This window comes from Rhineura floridana, chromosome 17 (genome assembly GCF_030035675.1).
Source record: "Rhineura floridana isolate rRhiFlo1 chromosome 17, rRhiFlo1.hap2, whole genome shotgun sequence".
In the NCBI taxonomy this organism is placed as follows: Eukaryota; Metazoa; Chordata; class Lepidosauria; order Squamata; family Rhineuridae; genus Rhineura; species Rhineura floridana.
The window spans coordinates 31,429,389-31,445,602 of NC_084496.1; the positions used below are offsets into that span (position 1 = coordinate 31,429,389).

Sequence of the window (16,214 nt, forward strand, 5' to 3'; positions counted from 1 at the left end):
TTGTGGACAAAAATGAGGATTTACTGAAACCACAGCAACAGTAGGCCGGTCCAAGTCCCTGAATGCCCCAGACGCAATAAATTAAGAGTGGCAAAGCCAGGTGTGCCTAACTGAAACCTCCAATCAATGTTCCTTAAGACCCCAGAAGAAAAAGCAGCACTTGTCAGGGATGGAGGCTAGAGGATGGGCATGAGACATGAGCCTGCTCCTTGCAGCGCATCCCACCAACACCCCCTCCCCCCGTTCTGGATGGGCCTCTCCACCTGCCAAGCGGTTAAGGCAGAAGCAAGCAGAGGTGCAGGCTCTCTCTCCAGGAAGGATGCTCTTACGTTAGCCTCTAACAGAGCTGCTCTCAGGATCTGGGGAAGAGAATGAGAAACCAACTGCCTCATTCTGGCTGCTCCTGAAGAAGCTACAGCTCAGGGCCCCAGGGCACTAGCCACTGGCCTTTCTAAAAGGCCACTAGGAGACTCACTCAGGTGACCTGCCCACAGAGGCAGCAGCAAGTAAAAAGGGAGGAGCCAGGATCAGGGCAGCCAAGCACACAACCTCAGTACCAGTATCTCTGCTACTGAAGAGTTCTCCCAATCTCTGGGACAGGGCTGCATTCCAGCTTCGTTCTTGATTCAGAGCTACCCAGATTATGTAGAAGAGACCTCTGGAGGTGCCAAGTCAGCTCTCTCCCATAACAGATCCCTTTGGTGGAGGAGGAAGGCCTAACCCACTGCCTCCACATATACAGAACCTGCAAGTAGCCGACCAGGGAAAAGGACCAAGGCACCTCCCCCTCATGCTAGTTTTGAACCAGCCTCTACTGTTCACAGCCCTCTCCACAGTCTCAAGTCTGTTCTCTCTCTGGCTGGTGATGCAGACCAGCAGGGTGACTGCAGGAATCCTGTGGCCAACTTGGATCCTCCAGGGCTGGCCTCTCCCTGCACCCCAACCTGGCCAGAGCTCACCGAAGGCTGCGGTATCTCATCCGGAGGAAGCGGTCCCGGACGCTCTGTTCAGTATCCTGGGCCAACTGGCTGAGCCAGATCACACGGCTGCCAACAATGTCCTCTTTCAGCTTCCGCTTTGACAGCACCACTTGCCCCGGAGCACTGCCGGCCTGGGGCCCTGTCAGTAACACATAGCAGGCATGGCGGCTCCGCTCAAAAAGCACCCCTAGAATCAGAGGAGGAGGGTCACAGCTGCCCAGCTGGGGCGGGGCGGGAGGGAGGAGTCACACTTACCCTCAAAGGCAACAACTGGCTCTGTGCTGTTGCTCATCTCTAAGAGGACGTTGGGGAAGGACGGGTGGAACATGTACAGGTGCTGCTGCTGGGCCCCTTCCCAGGGTTCCTAGAGGCAAGAGAAGAGAAAATTGCACCCAGCAGACCTTACCAACCAGAGCTGAAATATGTAGAGGCTCCTGTGTGATCTGCATGGATATGAATTTGGGGAGATGATTCAGTTATACTGCAGTCCCCAGCAGAGCAACTCTCTCCCTGGGCCAAACAAGGCTTAGGGCCCCAGCCAACCTGTTGCAAGCACAATTGTTTGGCAGCAAGGCCACAAAACCAGCCCCTCTTTTCCACTACTCAGACCACAGAAAGGTCTGGCAACTGTTTCCCATGTGGCTCCAGCAAGACTGATCATCCCTGGCCACAGGAATGATCTCCCTTGTGCAATCAGAGGGTTTTCTGGCAAAATACACCCGAGAACGGAGCAGGATGACCCAGCACTCCGACCCACAATAATGGGCTCCCCACAGCTTTCCATTCAGAATCTCCCCACCACCCCATCCAAAACCAGCTGGCAGGACAAGGAGCGGCTTCACATTCTGTTGGGGCCAGAGTGTGTGTCCCTCCCCAGGAGCCTGTGCACATGTGGGGCACTGCCACACCCTACAGCCTTGCCCCACGGAGTCCCTGAAGACTGTTCTCTACTTACTGTTCCATTAGTGTCGCCCTGGTACGTGCCCCAGAAGAGGAAGACTGATCTGTGATCGGCAGTAGCGAGGGTGGCTGGCCTGGGGCTCCCCACCCCCGAGAGCAGCACCTCTGCCTCCCACTCAATATCTCCAGATGGGCCTTCCACAATCATGACCTACGGAGAGGATGCCCAGCTTAGATGGTTGCTGGTCTCTTAGCACCTTTCCCAGCAGCATTCACTCCCAGGGTGCCTCTTCTCAGAAGGGCTGGGCCTGGGCCCTTCTCTCTCTCACTCCCCCTGCCCTCCCCCAGTTCACTTGCGCACTGAACCAAGGCAAAGGGTTTTTAGCGCACTGCATATGCTAAGTGCCATACCCGTATCAGGCTCTCTGTAACCCACTGTTTTGTGAATTACCACTCGTAATGACATAACTACCACTGCCTGTGCTTTTCTGCATTTCATTTCCCTCTGTCCAAAATCCCCCCTCCCAACTGTGTGGCTTTGTATACGTAATTAATTATATATATATACGGATAACACTTCATACATCTGATTAAACAGACTATAGTTCACAAAGCATTATGCAATAATAAATTAGTTAATCCTGAAGGCGCCACAAAAGTCTTTTGTTGGTTTTTCTGCAAAAGACCAACATGGCTACCCTCTGGACATTTAAACAAACCTTCTTCTTCTTGGGGGAGACTCTGCTTTCAATGACAATGTCAACCTCATTAGTTCCATAGGATCCAAGCACTGGCTCACTGCAAGAGAGACATGAGAAGGAGCCAAAGGGCCATTTCCAGCAGCCCTCCTCCACGCCCACAACCCACCCACACAACAAGGAGCAAGAAATCTTTCATAGTGGCATGTAGGATTGGCCCTGAGGGCAGCTGCACTGGAGCAGCTAAATTAGGCCCCAAAAAAAGCTGTAGTGGATTTTTGAGAGAGGAGTTTCTTCTATTAAGCCAAATAAACTAACTCTCCCCCCACCCCATCCTCAGGACTGAGTGTCTCTGTGCAGGGGAGGCAGCCGTGCCATTTCTAGGTTCTGTGCAAAGGCGTCTGCCCTTTTCTGTTGCTAGACTCCATCTTGGCAGAATCTGTCACCCTGGACTTGCCTTCTGCAGCACCTAGAGCTGAAACAACCAGCCTCCCTCTCTCCTGCAACTCCTGGCCATTCCTAGTTATGTCCCAAAAGAGAAAACAAACATTTGACGGCAGCAGCAGCAGCTACTCTTTGATTTCAAACAGAGCGTGGGAGAGATGTTGCTGCAATGACAGAAGGGAAACCAGCATGGGGGGGGGGTGTATTGGCCTTTTGTCCCAGCATCAGAAAGGGTTTCCTGCTGGGTTATGCTCGAGCAGAAAATAAGTCCTGGTTAGGGATCTGTCTAGTGTGGGGAAAAGCTCTTTTTGTAATAAGATTCTGGACAAGACTTGGGGAGAAGCACGTCTGATATTTTGGGGTGAGTCTGGGCTCTTTATCTGTATACAAGAAAGGTGGGGTGTTTCAAAACAAGGGGCGGGCAGGGACACAGGTTATCTGTGGGGAAGCTGTGGCACGGGTCTTGTTAGTGGAACGGTATGGGGGCGGCTCCAGCACTTCTTGTGATAAACTGTTTATTCAGCTCCCATGTCTCTGAAGCCCCTCTCTGTCGTTTGGATGGGAGGCTGCGCCTGCTCAGTGGAACAAGGAAAGAGCGCTGCCTCTGCCCAGAAGCCGCTTTTGCACATTCTAGCTGGCTGCATTGCCCACTGGGCAGAGCCCTGATCTGGCAACACGACAGGCCTGCTGGCTTTCCCTTCACACCTCTCCCTCCAGCCCTAAGTCACAGCTCAGCACATGCCAAGGACAGCACACAACCAGCTATCCACGAACAAGAAGGGCACACAAAATTAGCCCATGGAGTGTCTGTGTGGAGAGACAAAAGAATTTAACCCCTTAAACATACGACTGATTTTGACATTTCCGTACAAGGCCACTGCTCCAGGGCCAGCATTACCTTAGGATGTGGGGTATGTCAGTGACCCACACTGAGCCCAAGCGCTGCCCATCCACCAGCTCCAGCGTGCTCAATCTTGAAACCAAAAAATCGGCCCCTGACTTCACAGGCATCTTTGTCAGGTAGTGGATTTCTCCAGAGCTAGATGAGGAAGAACAGGGAATGTTTGTGATTTCCAGCCCCAAAGAAACATGTAGACAGCCCTAAGCCTACAACGACAGAGGCAGAGAGCATCATGGGGAACCTGGCTTGGTAGATCTACTGGCTGCCCCAAGTCCATTCTTAAAGACTTTTTCGTGTGGCATGAAAAAAGGGGTTTCATTTCATTAAAAAGTTCCTAGTCCTTGTGTTGAAGCCTTGCTGCTGCTGCAGCCTCTTGAAGTATCAGGACAAAGAGGACCTGGGTGGAACCCACATTGCTCCTTCAACCCGCAAGCCCCTCCCTCTCCCCCTCCCTTACAAGAGCCACTACTTCATATAGCACTTTATTAATTAATTAATTACATTCCTCTCCTACCCTCCCTCCCAAAGGAGCCCAGGGCGGCAAACAACAAAGCAGCAGAAAACACAAACGAAACAATGAAAATAAACCTAAACATTTAAAGATGATTAAATGTAAATGTGCTGCCTTCAAGTCGATTCCGACTTATGGCGACCCTATGAACAGGGTTTTCATGAGGCTGAGAGGCAGTGACTGGCCCAAGGCCACCCAGTGGGCTTCATGGCTGGGTGGGGATTCGAACCCTGGTCTCCCAGGTCATAGTCAAACACCTTAACCACTACGCCACACTGGCTCCTAAAAATGATTAGGGACATCTAGAAACAGTCACATCCTCACAGCTCAAGACTGCCAGAAACGCTGTCTTTCAGTCATCAATTACCTGGTTGAACATGAATGTTTAAAAATTCCTGCTGAACATTACTAATGGAGACAGATGCACCTCAGCAAGGAATCCTAACCCTTTTACAAGTCAGTGCCAGCCAGCCAGGCTGCCCGACCAACAGGGCCTCCCCTGCTGAAGGCAGGGCCCGAGATGGCTGATATGGGGGAAAGTGCTTTTTTAGGTCCTATTTAGTACTAACACCTTGACCTGGGCTTGAAAGCTCACTGGCAGCCAGTGCAGTGCTCTCAGGACTAGTGGCATAGGGTCCCATTGTGCTGACCCACTCACCAAGTTAGCAGCTTCATTCTACGTTACTTTTATTTATTTATTCCATTTATATCCTGCCCTTCCTCCCAAAGGAACCCAGGGCAAAGCTTCTGAACCACTTCAAGAGCAGCCCCACATAGAGCGCATTGCAGTAGTCAAGGCAGGTCACCAGAACACGGACAACTGAGTGCAGGGAAGGGCTTGGGAAAGGGCAACCAAAATGGTCAAATGGGACTGGAACAACCCAAGGACAGGACAAAGTGTGTTTTAGTTTAGAAAAATGATATTGGGGCACATGACAGATGTTTACAAAATTCTGCATAATGCAGAGAAGTGGACAGAGAGAAGTGGAGCCACTTTGCCTACAAAAGGTCCCTGGTTCAATTCCCGGCCCCTCTGCTTAGGGCTGGGAAAGATACACCTGAAGCACTGGAGAGCTGCTGTCAGTCAACGCAGGCGATATTGAGCGAGATCACGAAGGATCTAACTCAGTGCAAAGCAGCATCTTATGTTCCTAGAAAGGCTTCTGCCTCTCCCATATCAGGGGCACCCAATGGAACTGATTAGCAGCAGATTCAGAAGAGGCAAAAGAAAAGGCCAACTTCCACAACGCATGTGCTTGCAATTTGTGGAACTCGCTGCCAGAAGCTTGAGACTATGACGACCATTACAGAGCCTTGAAAGGGGATTAGACCAAATGAAGAAGCAGATCTACTGAGGAGCATCAGGCAGGACAGCTGGCTGCAACCTCTGCCTCTTAACACCAGGTGCTGGTGATACACACAACAGGGGAACTCTTGCCTTTCTGCCTGCTGATTGCCTTCGAGGGAGCATTTGGCTGGCTGGTCCCTGTTGGAAAGAGGGTGCTGGACTAGAGAGGCGGCTTGTCCTCCTGCCTCAGAGGTTGGGCTCAGGATGCAGGGGGTTCAAGTCTATGATGCGTCTCCTTCTCTGTAGCACTTGCAGCAAACCTTGGGAGGGAGGTCAGCATTCCCATATTGCAGGGGGAGCCTGAGAGATGTGGGCTTGTTGCTTGGCAAGATTTGAACAGGTGACTTTTTGGCTCACACCAACACCACCTTTGTCTGTAAACTCTATTTGCTGCTCTCATACTTTTCCTTTTCCAGAAATGCTACATCTCTGCTGTGATCTTAGTTCTCCCCAAGTTACATATCCAGTCATTCCGCTTGCTCTGAAAGCTGTGCATTCTCCATTTGCCAGATTCCTCCAAGACCTCTTTCCATATTTGTCAAGCCCCCCCCCCCCCGTTACCTGAGCAAGGAGACTTTGTGGGTAGTGCGGTCAATTGCGATTGCCCAGCGTGGGTCTTCTTTCAGACCAAAGCTCCTGTCAGCTGGAGAGTTGAATGCCATGTGGTAGAGCTCATTCAGAGAGTAGCCATATACAGCCTTTTCTGAGAAAAGGAGCCAAATGAGCCAAGCGCCAACATGAGGTAGCCAAGCAGGCAACCCACTTCCCATCCCAAGGAGTGTTTCAGAACAGGCCTTTCTCCAGACTGGATCCCTCCCCCTCAGCAATGTTGCCTGAGCCAAGATGGCGCTTGTCTCTGAAAGCCACAGAACTCACCTGTGTAGAAGAGCACGTAGTGGGCCCCCGTCTCAGTGACTTGCATGAGGTGGCCAATCCTCCCTGGAATGTGCAAGCTTCTGTTGGACCCCATTTGGGTACCATGTTTTCCCGAATAGAAGTGGCTTTGAATCTATAGAGAAAATGAGAGCCATAACAGTCTCGCTACTCTGGGGAGAAAGGAGCATTTCCGCCGCTGCATTTGTGATGTCTTATAAAGGCTTACATGGCAACAGGAGATGCTGAAGGAAAGCTAAACTCAGTTTTTCTGGCAATAAGGGCTGCATGTATCCTGACAGTTTGCGGGCAAGCAAGGCTGAAAGGAAGCAGACCCAGCCCTAAATCTGGACCTTGGGCCTGGGGAGGGAGATACTGAGGGCCAGACTACCTGGAGAACAATTACTCTGAAACTGCAAGGGGGAGATGCCTGAAATGCTGTCAAGCATGGCAGCAGGGAACAAACCGAGTTCCTCCCCAGCAGAGTGCAAAGAGCCAGTTGGCTCTCAGTGGAATTCAGGAGCAACAGCTAGGAGGGGCCTAAGGCGACCCTGTTTCCAACTCCCTGGAACTCAGCCAGCCATAAAAGCCCTTCTTCAATATCCTGCCTCATTGACACAATATCCTTCAGCCCCCTTTGAAGCGAAAATTGGCCCACATTGCGCAGCCAGCTCTTGGTGGGCACTGATGCTACAGACGAGAGTGGCAGCACTGTTAGAACCACCAGCAGGAGCTCCAGCAAGCTTACCTCCTCCCCCACCTCAGAGAAGACCAAAAGGTCAGACACACCATCTCCAGTAACATCTGGGATCTTCAACAAGGGACTCAGCACTGTTGAATTAGGTTCAAAGTTGCCAGCCTCTTGCCACAGAGTTTGCCCTGAGGAACAAGCAGAGCAGCTATGTGAGGAATAGGAAAGGCACCATCTGAGCACAAGGCACAACTCACAGCATCCTCTGGGCCTTTGCCATGGCAACCAATTCATTCCCTGCTACAACCCTGCCCCTCTCTCCTCCCCATTTTGTTTTGGAGTGCTGGATGTTTGCTAGAATTGTTCAGTCAAAGCAGACATAACCTCAAAACCTCTGTTGTGGCACAAAAGTGGATTAAAGGGGACAAAGCACTGTTGCCCTGGTCAGAGGCTGGAACTCATGGAATTAAGACTCAAAAGGCCCAGTTGCCACCAAATCCACTCTCTGCTGCTGTTCCTCATACCCACACCCATATCCTGCAGTGCAGTGCAAGTGAGTCACAACTTGGCTGACTGGTGGCCAGCCATGTCAGTAGGATATTGCTAGTGACTGCCATATTTTTGATGCTGAGTTTACATAGCTGTGGCTAAATCCCACCCCAAAGACTTTGTGTCTGAAATGAAGGCTTCTCCGGGCAATTTGCTAAGTTAGACCAGGAAATGAAGTGAAGATAGGGAACAGATGGAGGGCAAAGACCATCTTTTGATTTACAAGAACAGCATCTATTTCCCAATTTGCAAAAAAAACCCTGCAAGAGCCTTTTTTTAAAAAATAGCATCTTCTACTTGATCCTGTCTTCTTTATCCAAGATTTAATCCTTCTCCCAAGTGCTGCCTGTGAGGAAAGTTCATATAGTGGTGACAAGGGGGAGACAGGGCCTTTTGGTTGTGGCTCCTTGTCTATGAATGGACTCCCCAGTGAAGACACCTGGTGCCACCATTAACATCCTTTCAGTGCCACGTTAGGATGTATCTTTTATCCCAGGCATTTGCGGGAATATGATTATAATGATTATTACACTTTCTGTGTTATGGGGGGGGGAGAACAGTTGTTTTATTGTTAAATGTGATGGTTGCTTTAAAGAAATTATTTAAGTTGCCTAGAGATGTTTCATATTAAATGTAAATGTACTGCCTTCAAGTTGATCCCGACTTATGGCAACCCTATGAATAGGGTTTTCATGGTAAGCGGTATTCAGAGGTCTGAGTGTTTTTCAGAGATGAAACTTTCTAGCTACTGTTGTGTGATGAAGAACATGCAAAAGCTTCAATTTACCATGAGCTGGACATGCAACTAGTCACAGGAGTCCTCTGGGATAGATGACTCCCTGTAACAAACACTACACAGTCCTAGAAGGCAGCTCTGGTTGAGCAGAAAGGAACACTAAAGCTGCTGTTGTTCTTGATTAAGTCAATGCACGTCTACTTGGAGAATACATTCTTTTGGAATGCTAACTGGTGCTCCCCATTCCTCTATAACCCTCTGTTTGAAAGAAAACAGAGAGAGAGACTCTGCAGTGCCTACCTGTCTCCAAGTCAATGGCTGCAAAGAGGTCTGGCTTCCCTATAACCAGGCAGGCTGGGGCCTGATCATGTTCAGTCGAGCAATCCATCAGCAGGAGGTCTTCAGCAACGGGTCTCTGCCAGAGCGTATACCCATTTGTGCCCGACTGCGCTGTCAGGAAGGCACAGGGGGAGGCAAAGCCTGCAGGAAGAGGGAAGAGCAGCACACTCAGCACTGGCCCTGCTGGGCTCCCCACCCTGCTCCTCAAGGGGCAGCCTCCGCGGTCGTGCCTCCTTGTTCCGCTCTGCATTCCCCATGTTGGCTTCTGCCAGCTCAAAGGACCCTTCTCAAGCCTCATCTCGCAGCCCTGGCACCCTGCACGCCCTCACCTTCACTGGAGCAAGAACCGTTCACGCCGCTGCTGCTCCCGTTGGAAGCCTGGAAAGCGAAGAGGACATCCTGGACTCTGTCCTGGTTCACATCCCCCACTGCCAGGAAGGTGTAAGTTGCTGAAAAGGAGTCAAAATGGTGGTATCAGCAAGGGCTACAGGGCACTTGTGCCCCAACAACATGTTGACGAGCAGCAGCAGCAGCTGTGTCCATGTACCCACTTGCATTGGCATAAGTTCTGCTCCATGTCCTTTGGGAAACTGGCCTCACTGGGCAGGGGATAACGAAGGAGAAGGCAAACACCACTGCGAGGCACAAGAAGAGAGAGAGAAAGAAGGCTGCTGTGCGCCATCTTGAAAGCCGGCCAGGCTGCTTTGGGGCACTTTCCTTCTTGGCACTGTTTGCTTGGCCCTCTGAAGCTTTGCTCTCCTCGTTCTTGAGTGGGTGGATCTCTGCCTCCAAATCCTTGTCCTCCATTCTGGCCTCCTCTTTTGGAGGAAGGCTTGGCTCCTGATGCACATAAGAAGAGCCTGGATCAGAACAAAGGCCTAACAAATCCAAACCCATTCCCCACAGTAGCCAATGCCTATGGGAAGCTCATGTTCCCCAGATATTAGCATTCAGGGGCAGGCAGGTAGGCTCTGAGATACCAGATGTAGCATATAATCATCATGTCTAGGAGTCATTAACAGAAGTGCCCTCCATGAATTTGTCTAATCCCCTGTTGGGAGGATGTGGAAGTTGCCTCCATCTACCATGCCACTCATCTCCCAGTTTGCTCAAAGACTGGTAGACTGGGAGTGAAGCTACAGTAATGGCCATAACTGTAGGGCATCGGAGAGACGCTCACAGCTGTTGCATAAAAGGCAGAACACTGCAGCATCAGGGAGAGGTCCCAGGGAACTTACAGGAGAGGCTGCACAGCGCTTTGTGTGTGTGAGAGAAAGAGAAACAGACACACGCACGCCAGGACAGGAAAAGGATTAACAGCCAAAGAAGAGAGAGAAATTGAGAAAGCAATAAAGAAGGGCTGCAGGGGAAAACAGAGAAGGAAGAGAGAGCAAGAAATGAATTTTGGGTTGGCAAGTCCAGTGGCAAGCCAGCAAGAGTGGAGAACAGGGAAGGCAGCCACTGTGCTATGGAAAATAGCAAGGGGTGTAGATAAGAAAAACTCTGTTACAGAAAAGAAACTAGACTAAGGAGTCCAGTGCCAAGAAGGAACTCCAGTCCTTAGTGGAAGGGGGTCCCACCAGGTTCTCTGTGAATCTAACAGAGACTGAGGCTCTGAGGATTCTTGGGCCTTAATAGGGAAACCTACCATCCCCTTTTAAAACCTTGCCGCCACACAAGTGTTGGTACCACTATGTCTTTTGTTAGAAAATTCCACATAACTGCTAAGTGAACAGATCCTTCCTTTTGTGTCCTGAATCTCCCTCCAGTTTCCTTGGGTGATCCCAGGTTGTATTAGGAGAGAGAGAAAAAAACTTCTTTCCATTCACTTTCTCCACACCATGCAAAATATTATACACTTCCGTCATGTATCTCCCTAGTTGCTGTTTTCTAAGCTAAACAACCCCCAATGCAAGCCTCTGCTGTTAGGGGAGTCACTCAATCCTCTTGATCACGTTGGTTGCCGTTTTCTGAACCTTTCCCACCTCTATAATATCTTTCTTGAGGTAAGGCAGTTGCACCACAGATTTGGAATAATTTCCATTATATTGGCAGTCTAATTTTCAGTTCTGTTCCTCACGATTCCCAACCTGGAATTTGCCTTTTTCAGAGGTGCCGCCATCGACTATGTCCCCAGGGTCCATACATGTGACATTAGGGTTTTCTTTGCCCCAACGTCCATCTGTTTATACGCGCTTCCATTTAGTCGTACTTGCCCTGTCAACGCTCATTCACCCAGTTTGGACCTCCTGACGGTTCCCTTGTTCTTCTTACTACCCTGAACTGCTCAGCCCTAATTCCAGGCCCCACTTATGAGCCTGCTTAAGAAGCACGACGCCCATCCTCGGGGGGACCCACTCACTCCACCGGGGGGGGTGGAGGCCTGGTCGTGGGTTCCGGCGCTCTCGCGCCCTCGCTCTGCGCCCCCTGCTTTCCCGGCTAGTGGCCGGCCTGGAAGGGGCTCTGCCAAGGGGGGCCTCTGGAAGCACAAACACTCGGCGCCTCTCGGCCGACAGGCAGAAAGGCAGCCGTCATCCCAGGGGAGAGTGTCCGGGCGTGGATGGATGGATGGGCGGGCGGCTCCTCTGCGCCCCTCTTCTGCTGAGGCCCGGCGCAGGCGGGGAGGGGGAAGGGAATCTGGCCACCCACACTGGGGGGGCAGCTTCCCTGGCGGCGGCGGCACCTCCTCACCACACTCTGCACACGCCCAGAGGACACCCGTGCGGACAAAGACAAGGCCAGGGCCTACCTGGGGGCTGATCGCGGCGGTGGTGCGGCTCTCCAACCGGCCTACCTGAGCGAGCGAGCGAGCGACCTCCCGCTGCCCCGGTCGAGGGGCTGGGCTTAGCGACCGGCACTCCAGCGCATGCGCACAGAGAGCTACGTAGTGCGCTTTTTTCCTCTCTTTCTCAGGCGAAAGTCGAGCCGTTTTCGACCAAGGGGACGGGGTAACCTGCGGCTCAGTAACGTCACTGAAGCGCCCACCTGGTTAACGTGACGACATTAGACCTGCGCCGGAAGGGTGATACGCGAGGGCAAGCGCGCGGCAGGGGCCGGTCACGATGGCGAGGCTGGAGGCGCTGCGCGGCGGGTGCCGCCTTCTCTCGCTCCTGCTCCGCCCAGCGGCAGGTGAGGGGCTCGGGAGACGCGGGGGGTCCGGGTCGCACCGCCAATTGAGGGCCCCTGGCCCTCTCCCCACAGCGGCCAGTCCGGGGGCCTTCCCAGCGCCTCTCCCGCGGTCCTCCGTGCCGGTGATCAGGCCACATCTCGCCCCGCAGATAATGCTCCGCCGTCCTGAGTCGTAGCCGACAGCTGGGAGCCTCATTCTCCGTGGACTCCGTGTTTCCTCTCCCCCGCCCCCTGCTAAAGGCCCCCAACCGGGTGGAAGCGAGTTGGGTATCTAACGACGCGCTCCTCTTATGTTGTAGGGCCGAGGGCCGTGGTTGCTCACCGGAGCCTCTCTCCGCTGCTGCCCAACCTGAGCTGGGCTTCCAGGAACAGCTACAGCTACAGCACGCAGGCCAGCCAGAGCGACGAGGAGACGCCACCACTGCACAGGCTGGCCAGCAACCCTGAGCGTGTCCCAGGTCAGGCCAGGCCGGGCTCCACTTCGGTTGGCCACAAGTCATGGCTGTCTCTCTTGGTTTTGGGGTGTTGGGCAGCAGCCTTGCAGGCGTTCTGGCTTGTAGAGATCAGTAGCCATTTCTCCCTTCTCTTGACCTTGTAGGTTCTGCTTCCAGGCACGAATTTCAAGCAGAGACCAAGGAGCTGCTGGATATTGTGGCCCGTTCCCTCTACTCGGAGAAGGAGGTATGGTGACTGCTCTGCTCCTGGCCCTGCCCTAGTGGGACCTCTCTTGGGGCTGAGGCCCTTGTCATTGCCTGCCAATGGGTTTCCCTTCTGAGGTAATTTGACTGCAGCTGCTGTTGTATGTGGAAAGGCATGTTGGGGTAATCTGAGCCCTGGTCAGTCAATGGCAGCGGTCTCCAAATTGGCTTGAAGCAAATTCCCAAATGCAAATATTGAGAGAGCATTGCTGCGTCCCTTTTGTGATGCATTTGGTTAATTTCCCCATGTTTGCACAAAGCAACTCTGCTCTGTTGGAAATACAACCCTTTTGCCAGTTGGGAAACAGTCCCCGTGCTTCCTAGAGTAGCAGTAATCAATTGGTCTAAACCCAAGACCTACCACTGACTCCCAACCTCCAATATGGGACACACTTTCACTTTTGATATTTAATAGTGCTAATAATGCACATTATTAATCCTGAAATAATAATTCACACAGCAATATACATAAGGTCAAATTTAACTAATTCCTACTCAGAACAGATTCATTGAAGTTAATGAACCAGAGTTAATCATGCTTATTAACTACAGTGGGCCTACTCTAAACAGGACTAGCACTGAACGCCACCCATAGTTTTACCTTAGTATTACTACTAAATGAAAGCCAGTGAAAGAGACCAGGATAAAGGATTCCATGAGTTTCTCTGCTTTTGCCTACATTCTTTTATTTTGTTTTTAGTGCAGTAACAGAAAATGAAACATCGAATAGCTTATAACAATGAATGCTCACTTTTATAAGGTCTTTATTTGCTGATAACATTGATTATTTAGCATAAAGTGCACAGGAAACTAGGTGCTATACAAAGCACATCAAAAGAAGGCCCTTTTCCAAAGGGAGTCTAGATCGGAAAGTACCAGAAACAAGACTCAGAAAAGTGGAGAAGGCAAAAATAATTATACATAGATCCGATTATATTTTCACTTTTTCTTTTAAGGTGTCCTTTCAAAAAAGAGAATAATTGAACAAATATTGAATGGTAAAGAGCTCCTCCAGTAAGGGGAAAAATATCAAGACATGTACTGCGGGAAAAGTAACAAAGTTTAGAGCAACAGAAAACAAAAAAATGCAAGGGCAAGGAAGAGAATGTAGAGATATCTGTGATGGAAGATAAGTCAGAGCTGAGGAATGAGTATTTTTGGAATTATGATAGCAATAGGAAAGGAAAAGGTAGGAAATGCAACCATTGTTTGTGGACAGTGGAATACGGAGCAGAAATGAGTGGCTCGAGTGACATCAGGGATGCCAGTTAAGGAGTGGAACAACAAAAGAGAATGGGCAAAAGTAGGAGGCCATGCATAGATTCTTGCATGCCATTGTGTGTATGCAGCCTGCTGCTGTGAATGAGGATCTACACTGTGTAGCTCTACATTGGCATTAGGAGAGCAACAGGGCAGGATACCTTTGCCCTCCCTCCTGCTCCCAAACGGTTCTCAGGGAAACCGCAGCAGCAGCTCTTTCTGAAATCCCCAAGTCAGATTGGAGTGATAGTGTATCATACCTGTAAATCCAGGCATGAAGGGCTGCTGCCAGTGTGTGTTGCTTCTACACAGGCTTTGGCTATTGGGGGAGGAAGGGATCATCCTGTCCTTCCCTATTTGTGAAACATGTGCCCCTCCCTCTGGGATGGGATGCTGCTCCACCCTTTTAAAATCACTGCTTTACTGTCCATGTGCTCATGTGCTGTGCTTGCTATGGCCTCTTCCTGCAGGTGTTTATCCGAGAGTTGATCTCCAATGGCAGCGATGCTTTAGAAAAACTGCGCCACAAGCTGATGTCTGAAGGGAAGTTCCTGCCAGAACTGGAAATCCATATTGAGACAGATGCCAAAAAAGGAACCGTCACCATCCAGGTATGGCTGCTGGTAGGCAGGTCTCTGTGGCCACCTTGCACCAGAACTCTCCTGAGCCATCTACCTTCCATTCCTGCTCTATGGCTGGAGCTGCCAAGGAAGATCTTTCAAGCAGAGAGGTTTTGCTGCTTTGGGTGGAGCATCTTTGTCCCTTGAGGGCCCTTGGCAGACTGGAGCCAACTGTATAGGGTCCTGTGTTTGTGCAGCTCTCACTGTTCTGACAACGTGGGCCATTCAGATGTTGTTGCATCCACTTGGTAAGGGCAGCATAAAATCAAAATCTTGCTCAGGACCATGCGCTGGGCTGCTTGCTGGCTGGTCTCCTAAACTCTTTTCTGTCCTTCTGTGGCACTATGTGAGCTTTTACACTAGGGGTCAACACCTTGGACTCTCCATTGTGGAGTCCCTCAGGGGTCGGTTTTGTCCCCCATGCTTTTTAACATCTACATGCAGCCTCTGGGTGCCGTCATCAGGAGTTTTGGAGTGCGTTGCCATCAGTATACTGATGACACGCAGTTCTATTTCTCCTTTTCATCTGAATCAGGTGAGGCTGTGGACGTGCTGAACCGTTGCCTGACCGCGATAATGGACTGGATGAGAGCTACTGAGACTCAATCCAGACAAGACTGAGACACTGTTGATGAGTGCCTTCCCTGCCCAGATGGTGGATGTTCACCCTGTTCTAGATGGGGTTACACTCCCCTTGAAGGAACAGGTTCGTAGCTTGGGGATTCTTTTCGATCCTTCCTTGTCTCTTGAGGCACAAGTGGCCTCGGTGGCGAGGAATGCGTTCTACCACCTTCGACTGGTAGCCCAGCTACGTCCCTATCTAGACAGGGATGACCTCGCCTCAGTTATTCATGCTCTGGTAACTTCTAGACTGGATTACTGTAACGCGCTCTATGTAGGGCTGCCCTTGAAGACAGTTCGAAAACTCCAGCTAGTGCAAAACGCGGCAGCCAGATTGTTGACGGGAACTAGCCTATCAGCGCATATAACACCTGTTCTGGCCCGTTTGCACTGGCTACCTATTTGCTTCCGAGCCAGATTCAAGGTGCTGGTTTTGACCTATAAAGCCTTACACGGTGTGGGACCGCAATATCTTGTGGAACGCCTCTCCCGCTATGAACCTACCCGGTCACTTCGCTCAGCATCTAAGGCCCTCCTCCGGGTACCAACTCATCGGGAAGCCCGGATGATAGTTACTTGATCCAGGGCCTTTTCTGTAGTGGCCCCTGAACTGTGGAACAGCCTCCCCGAAGATGTACGCCTGGCGCCTACGCTGCTGTCTTTCCGGTGCCAGGTTAAGACCTGGCTATGCTCCCAGGCATTTTAACTGTTAAATGTTAAATGTTTAAATGTTTATAACGTTGTTGTGTGTAGTTTGATTTTATTGTCATATTTTGTATTTTAACCTTTTTGTACACCGCCCAGAGAGCTATTCGCTATGGGCGGTCTATAAATGAAACAAACAAACAAACAAAAAAATAAAAACATCATCTTGTTAGTGGCTGTGAAGCAGCGCTAGGATGAAGAGTTCTCGAGG

At 50.9% G+C, this 16,214-nt stretch overlaps 2 protein-coding genes across 4 annotated transcripts in view; one reads left to right on the forward strand and one right to left on the reverse strand.

Moving 5' to 3' along the window:
- FAM234A (family with sequence similarity 234 member A) lies at positions 1 to 11,994 on the reverse strand. Of its 3 annotated transcripts, none has more exons than XM_061600164.1 (12): positions 11,720 to 11,994; positions 9,522 to 9,810; positions 9,300 to 9,419; positions 8,932 to 9,111; positions 7,404 to 7,534; positions 6,659 to 6,791; positions 6,344 to 6,485; positions 3,921 to 4,061; positions 2,600 to 2,678; positions 1,936 to 2,091; positions 1,236 to 1,344; positions 1 to 1,119 (listed from the first exon to the last, which is right to left on the reverse strand). In XM_061600164.1, the coding sequence occupies exons 2-12, from the start codon at positions 9,775 to 9,777 to the stop codon at positions 956 to 958; spliced, it is 1,611 nt and encodes a 536-aa protein (XP_061456148.1). In that variant the 5' UTR covers positions 9,778 to 9,810; positions 11,720 to 11,994; the 3' UTR covers positions 1 to 955. The 3 variants fall into 3 exon arrangements, with proteins under 3 accessions (XP_061456148.1, XP_061456147.1, XP_061456146.1); XM_061600163.1 differs by having other exon boundaries at positions 1 to 1,167; positions 11,765 to 11,992; XM_061600162.1 differs by having other exon boundaries at positions 1 to 1,167; positions 11,720 to 11,992.
- Positions 11,844 to 16,214, forward strand: part of TRAP1 (TNF receptor associated protein 1) — a 19,212-nt gene continuing 14,841 nt past the window's right edge. The window contains exons 1-4 of the mRNA XM_061600161.1: positions 11,844 to 12,099; positions 12,399 to 12,557; positions 12,698 to 12,780; positions 14,528 to 14,668. Coding sequence (XP_061456145.1) covers positions 12,033 to 12,099; positions 12,399 to 12,557; positions 12,698 to 12,780; positions 14,528 to 14,668 — 450 coding nt within the window. The 5' untranslated portion in view covers positions 11,844 to 12,032. The remainder of the gene's footprint in view (positions 12,100 to 12,398; positions 12,558 to 12,697; positions 12,781 to 14,527; positions 14,669 to 16,214) is intronic.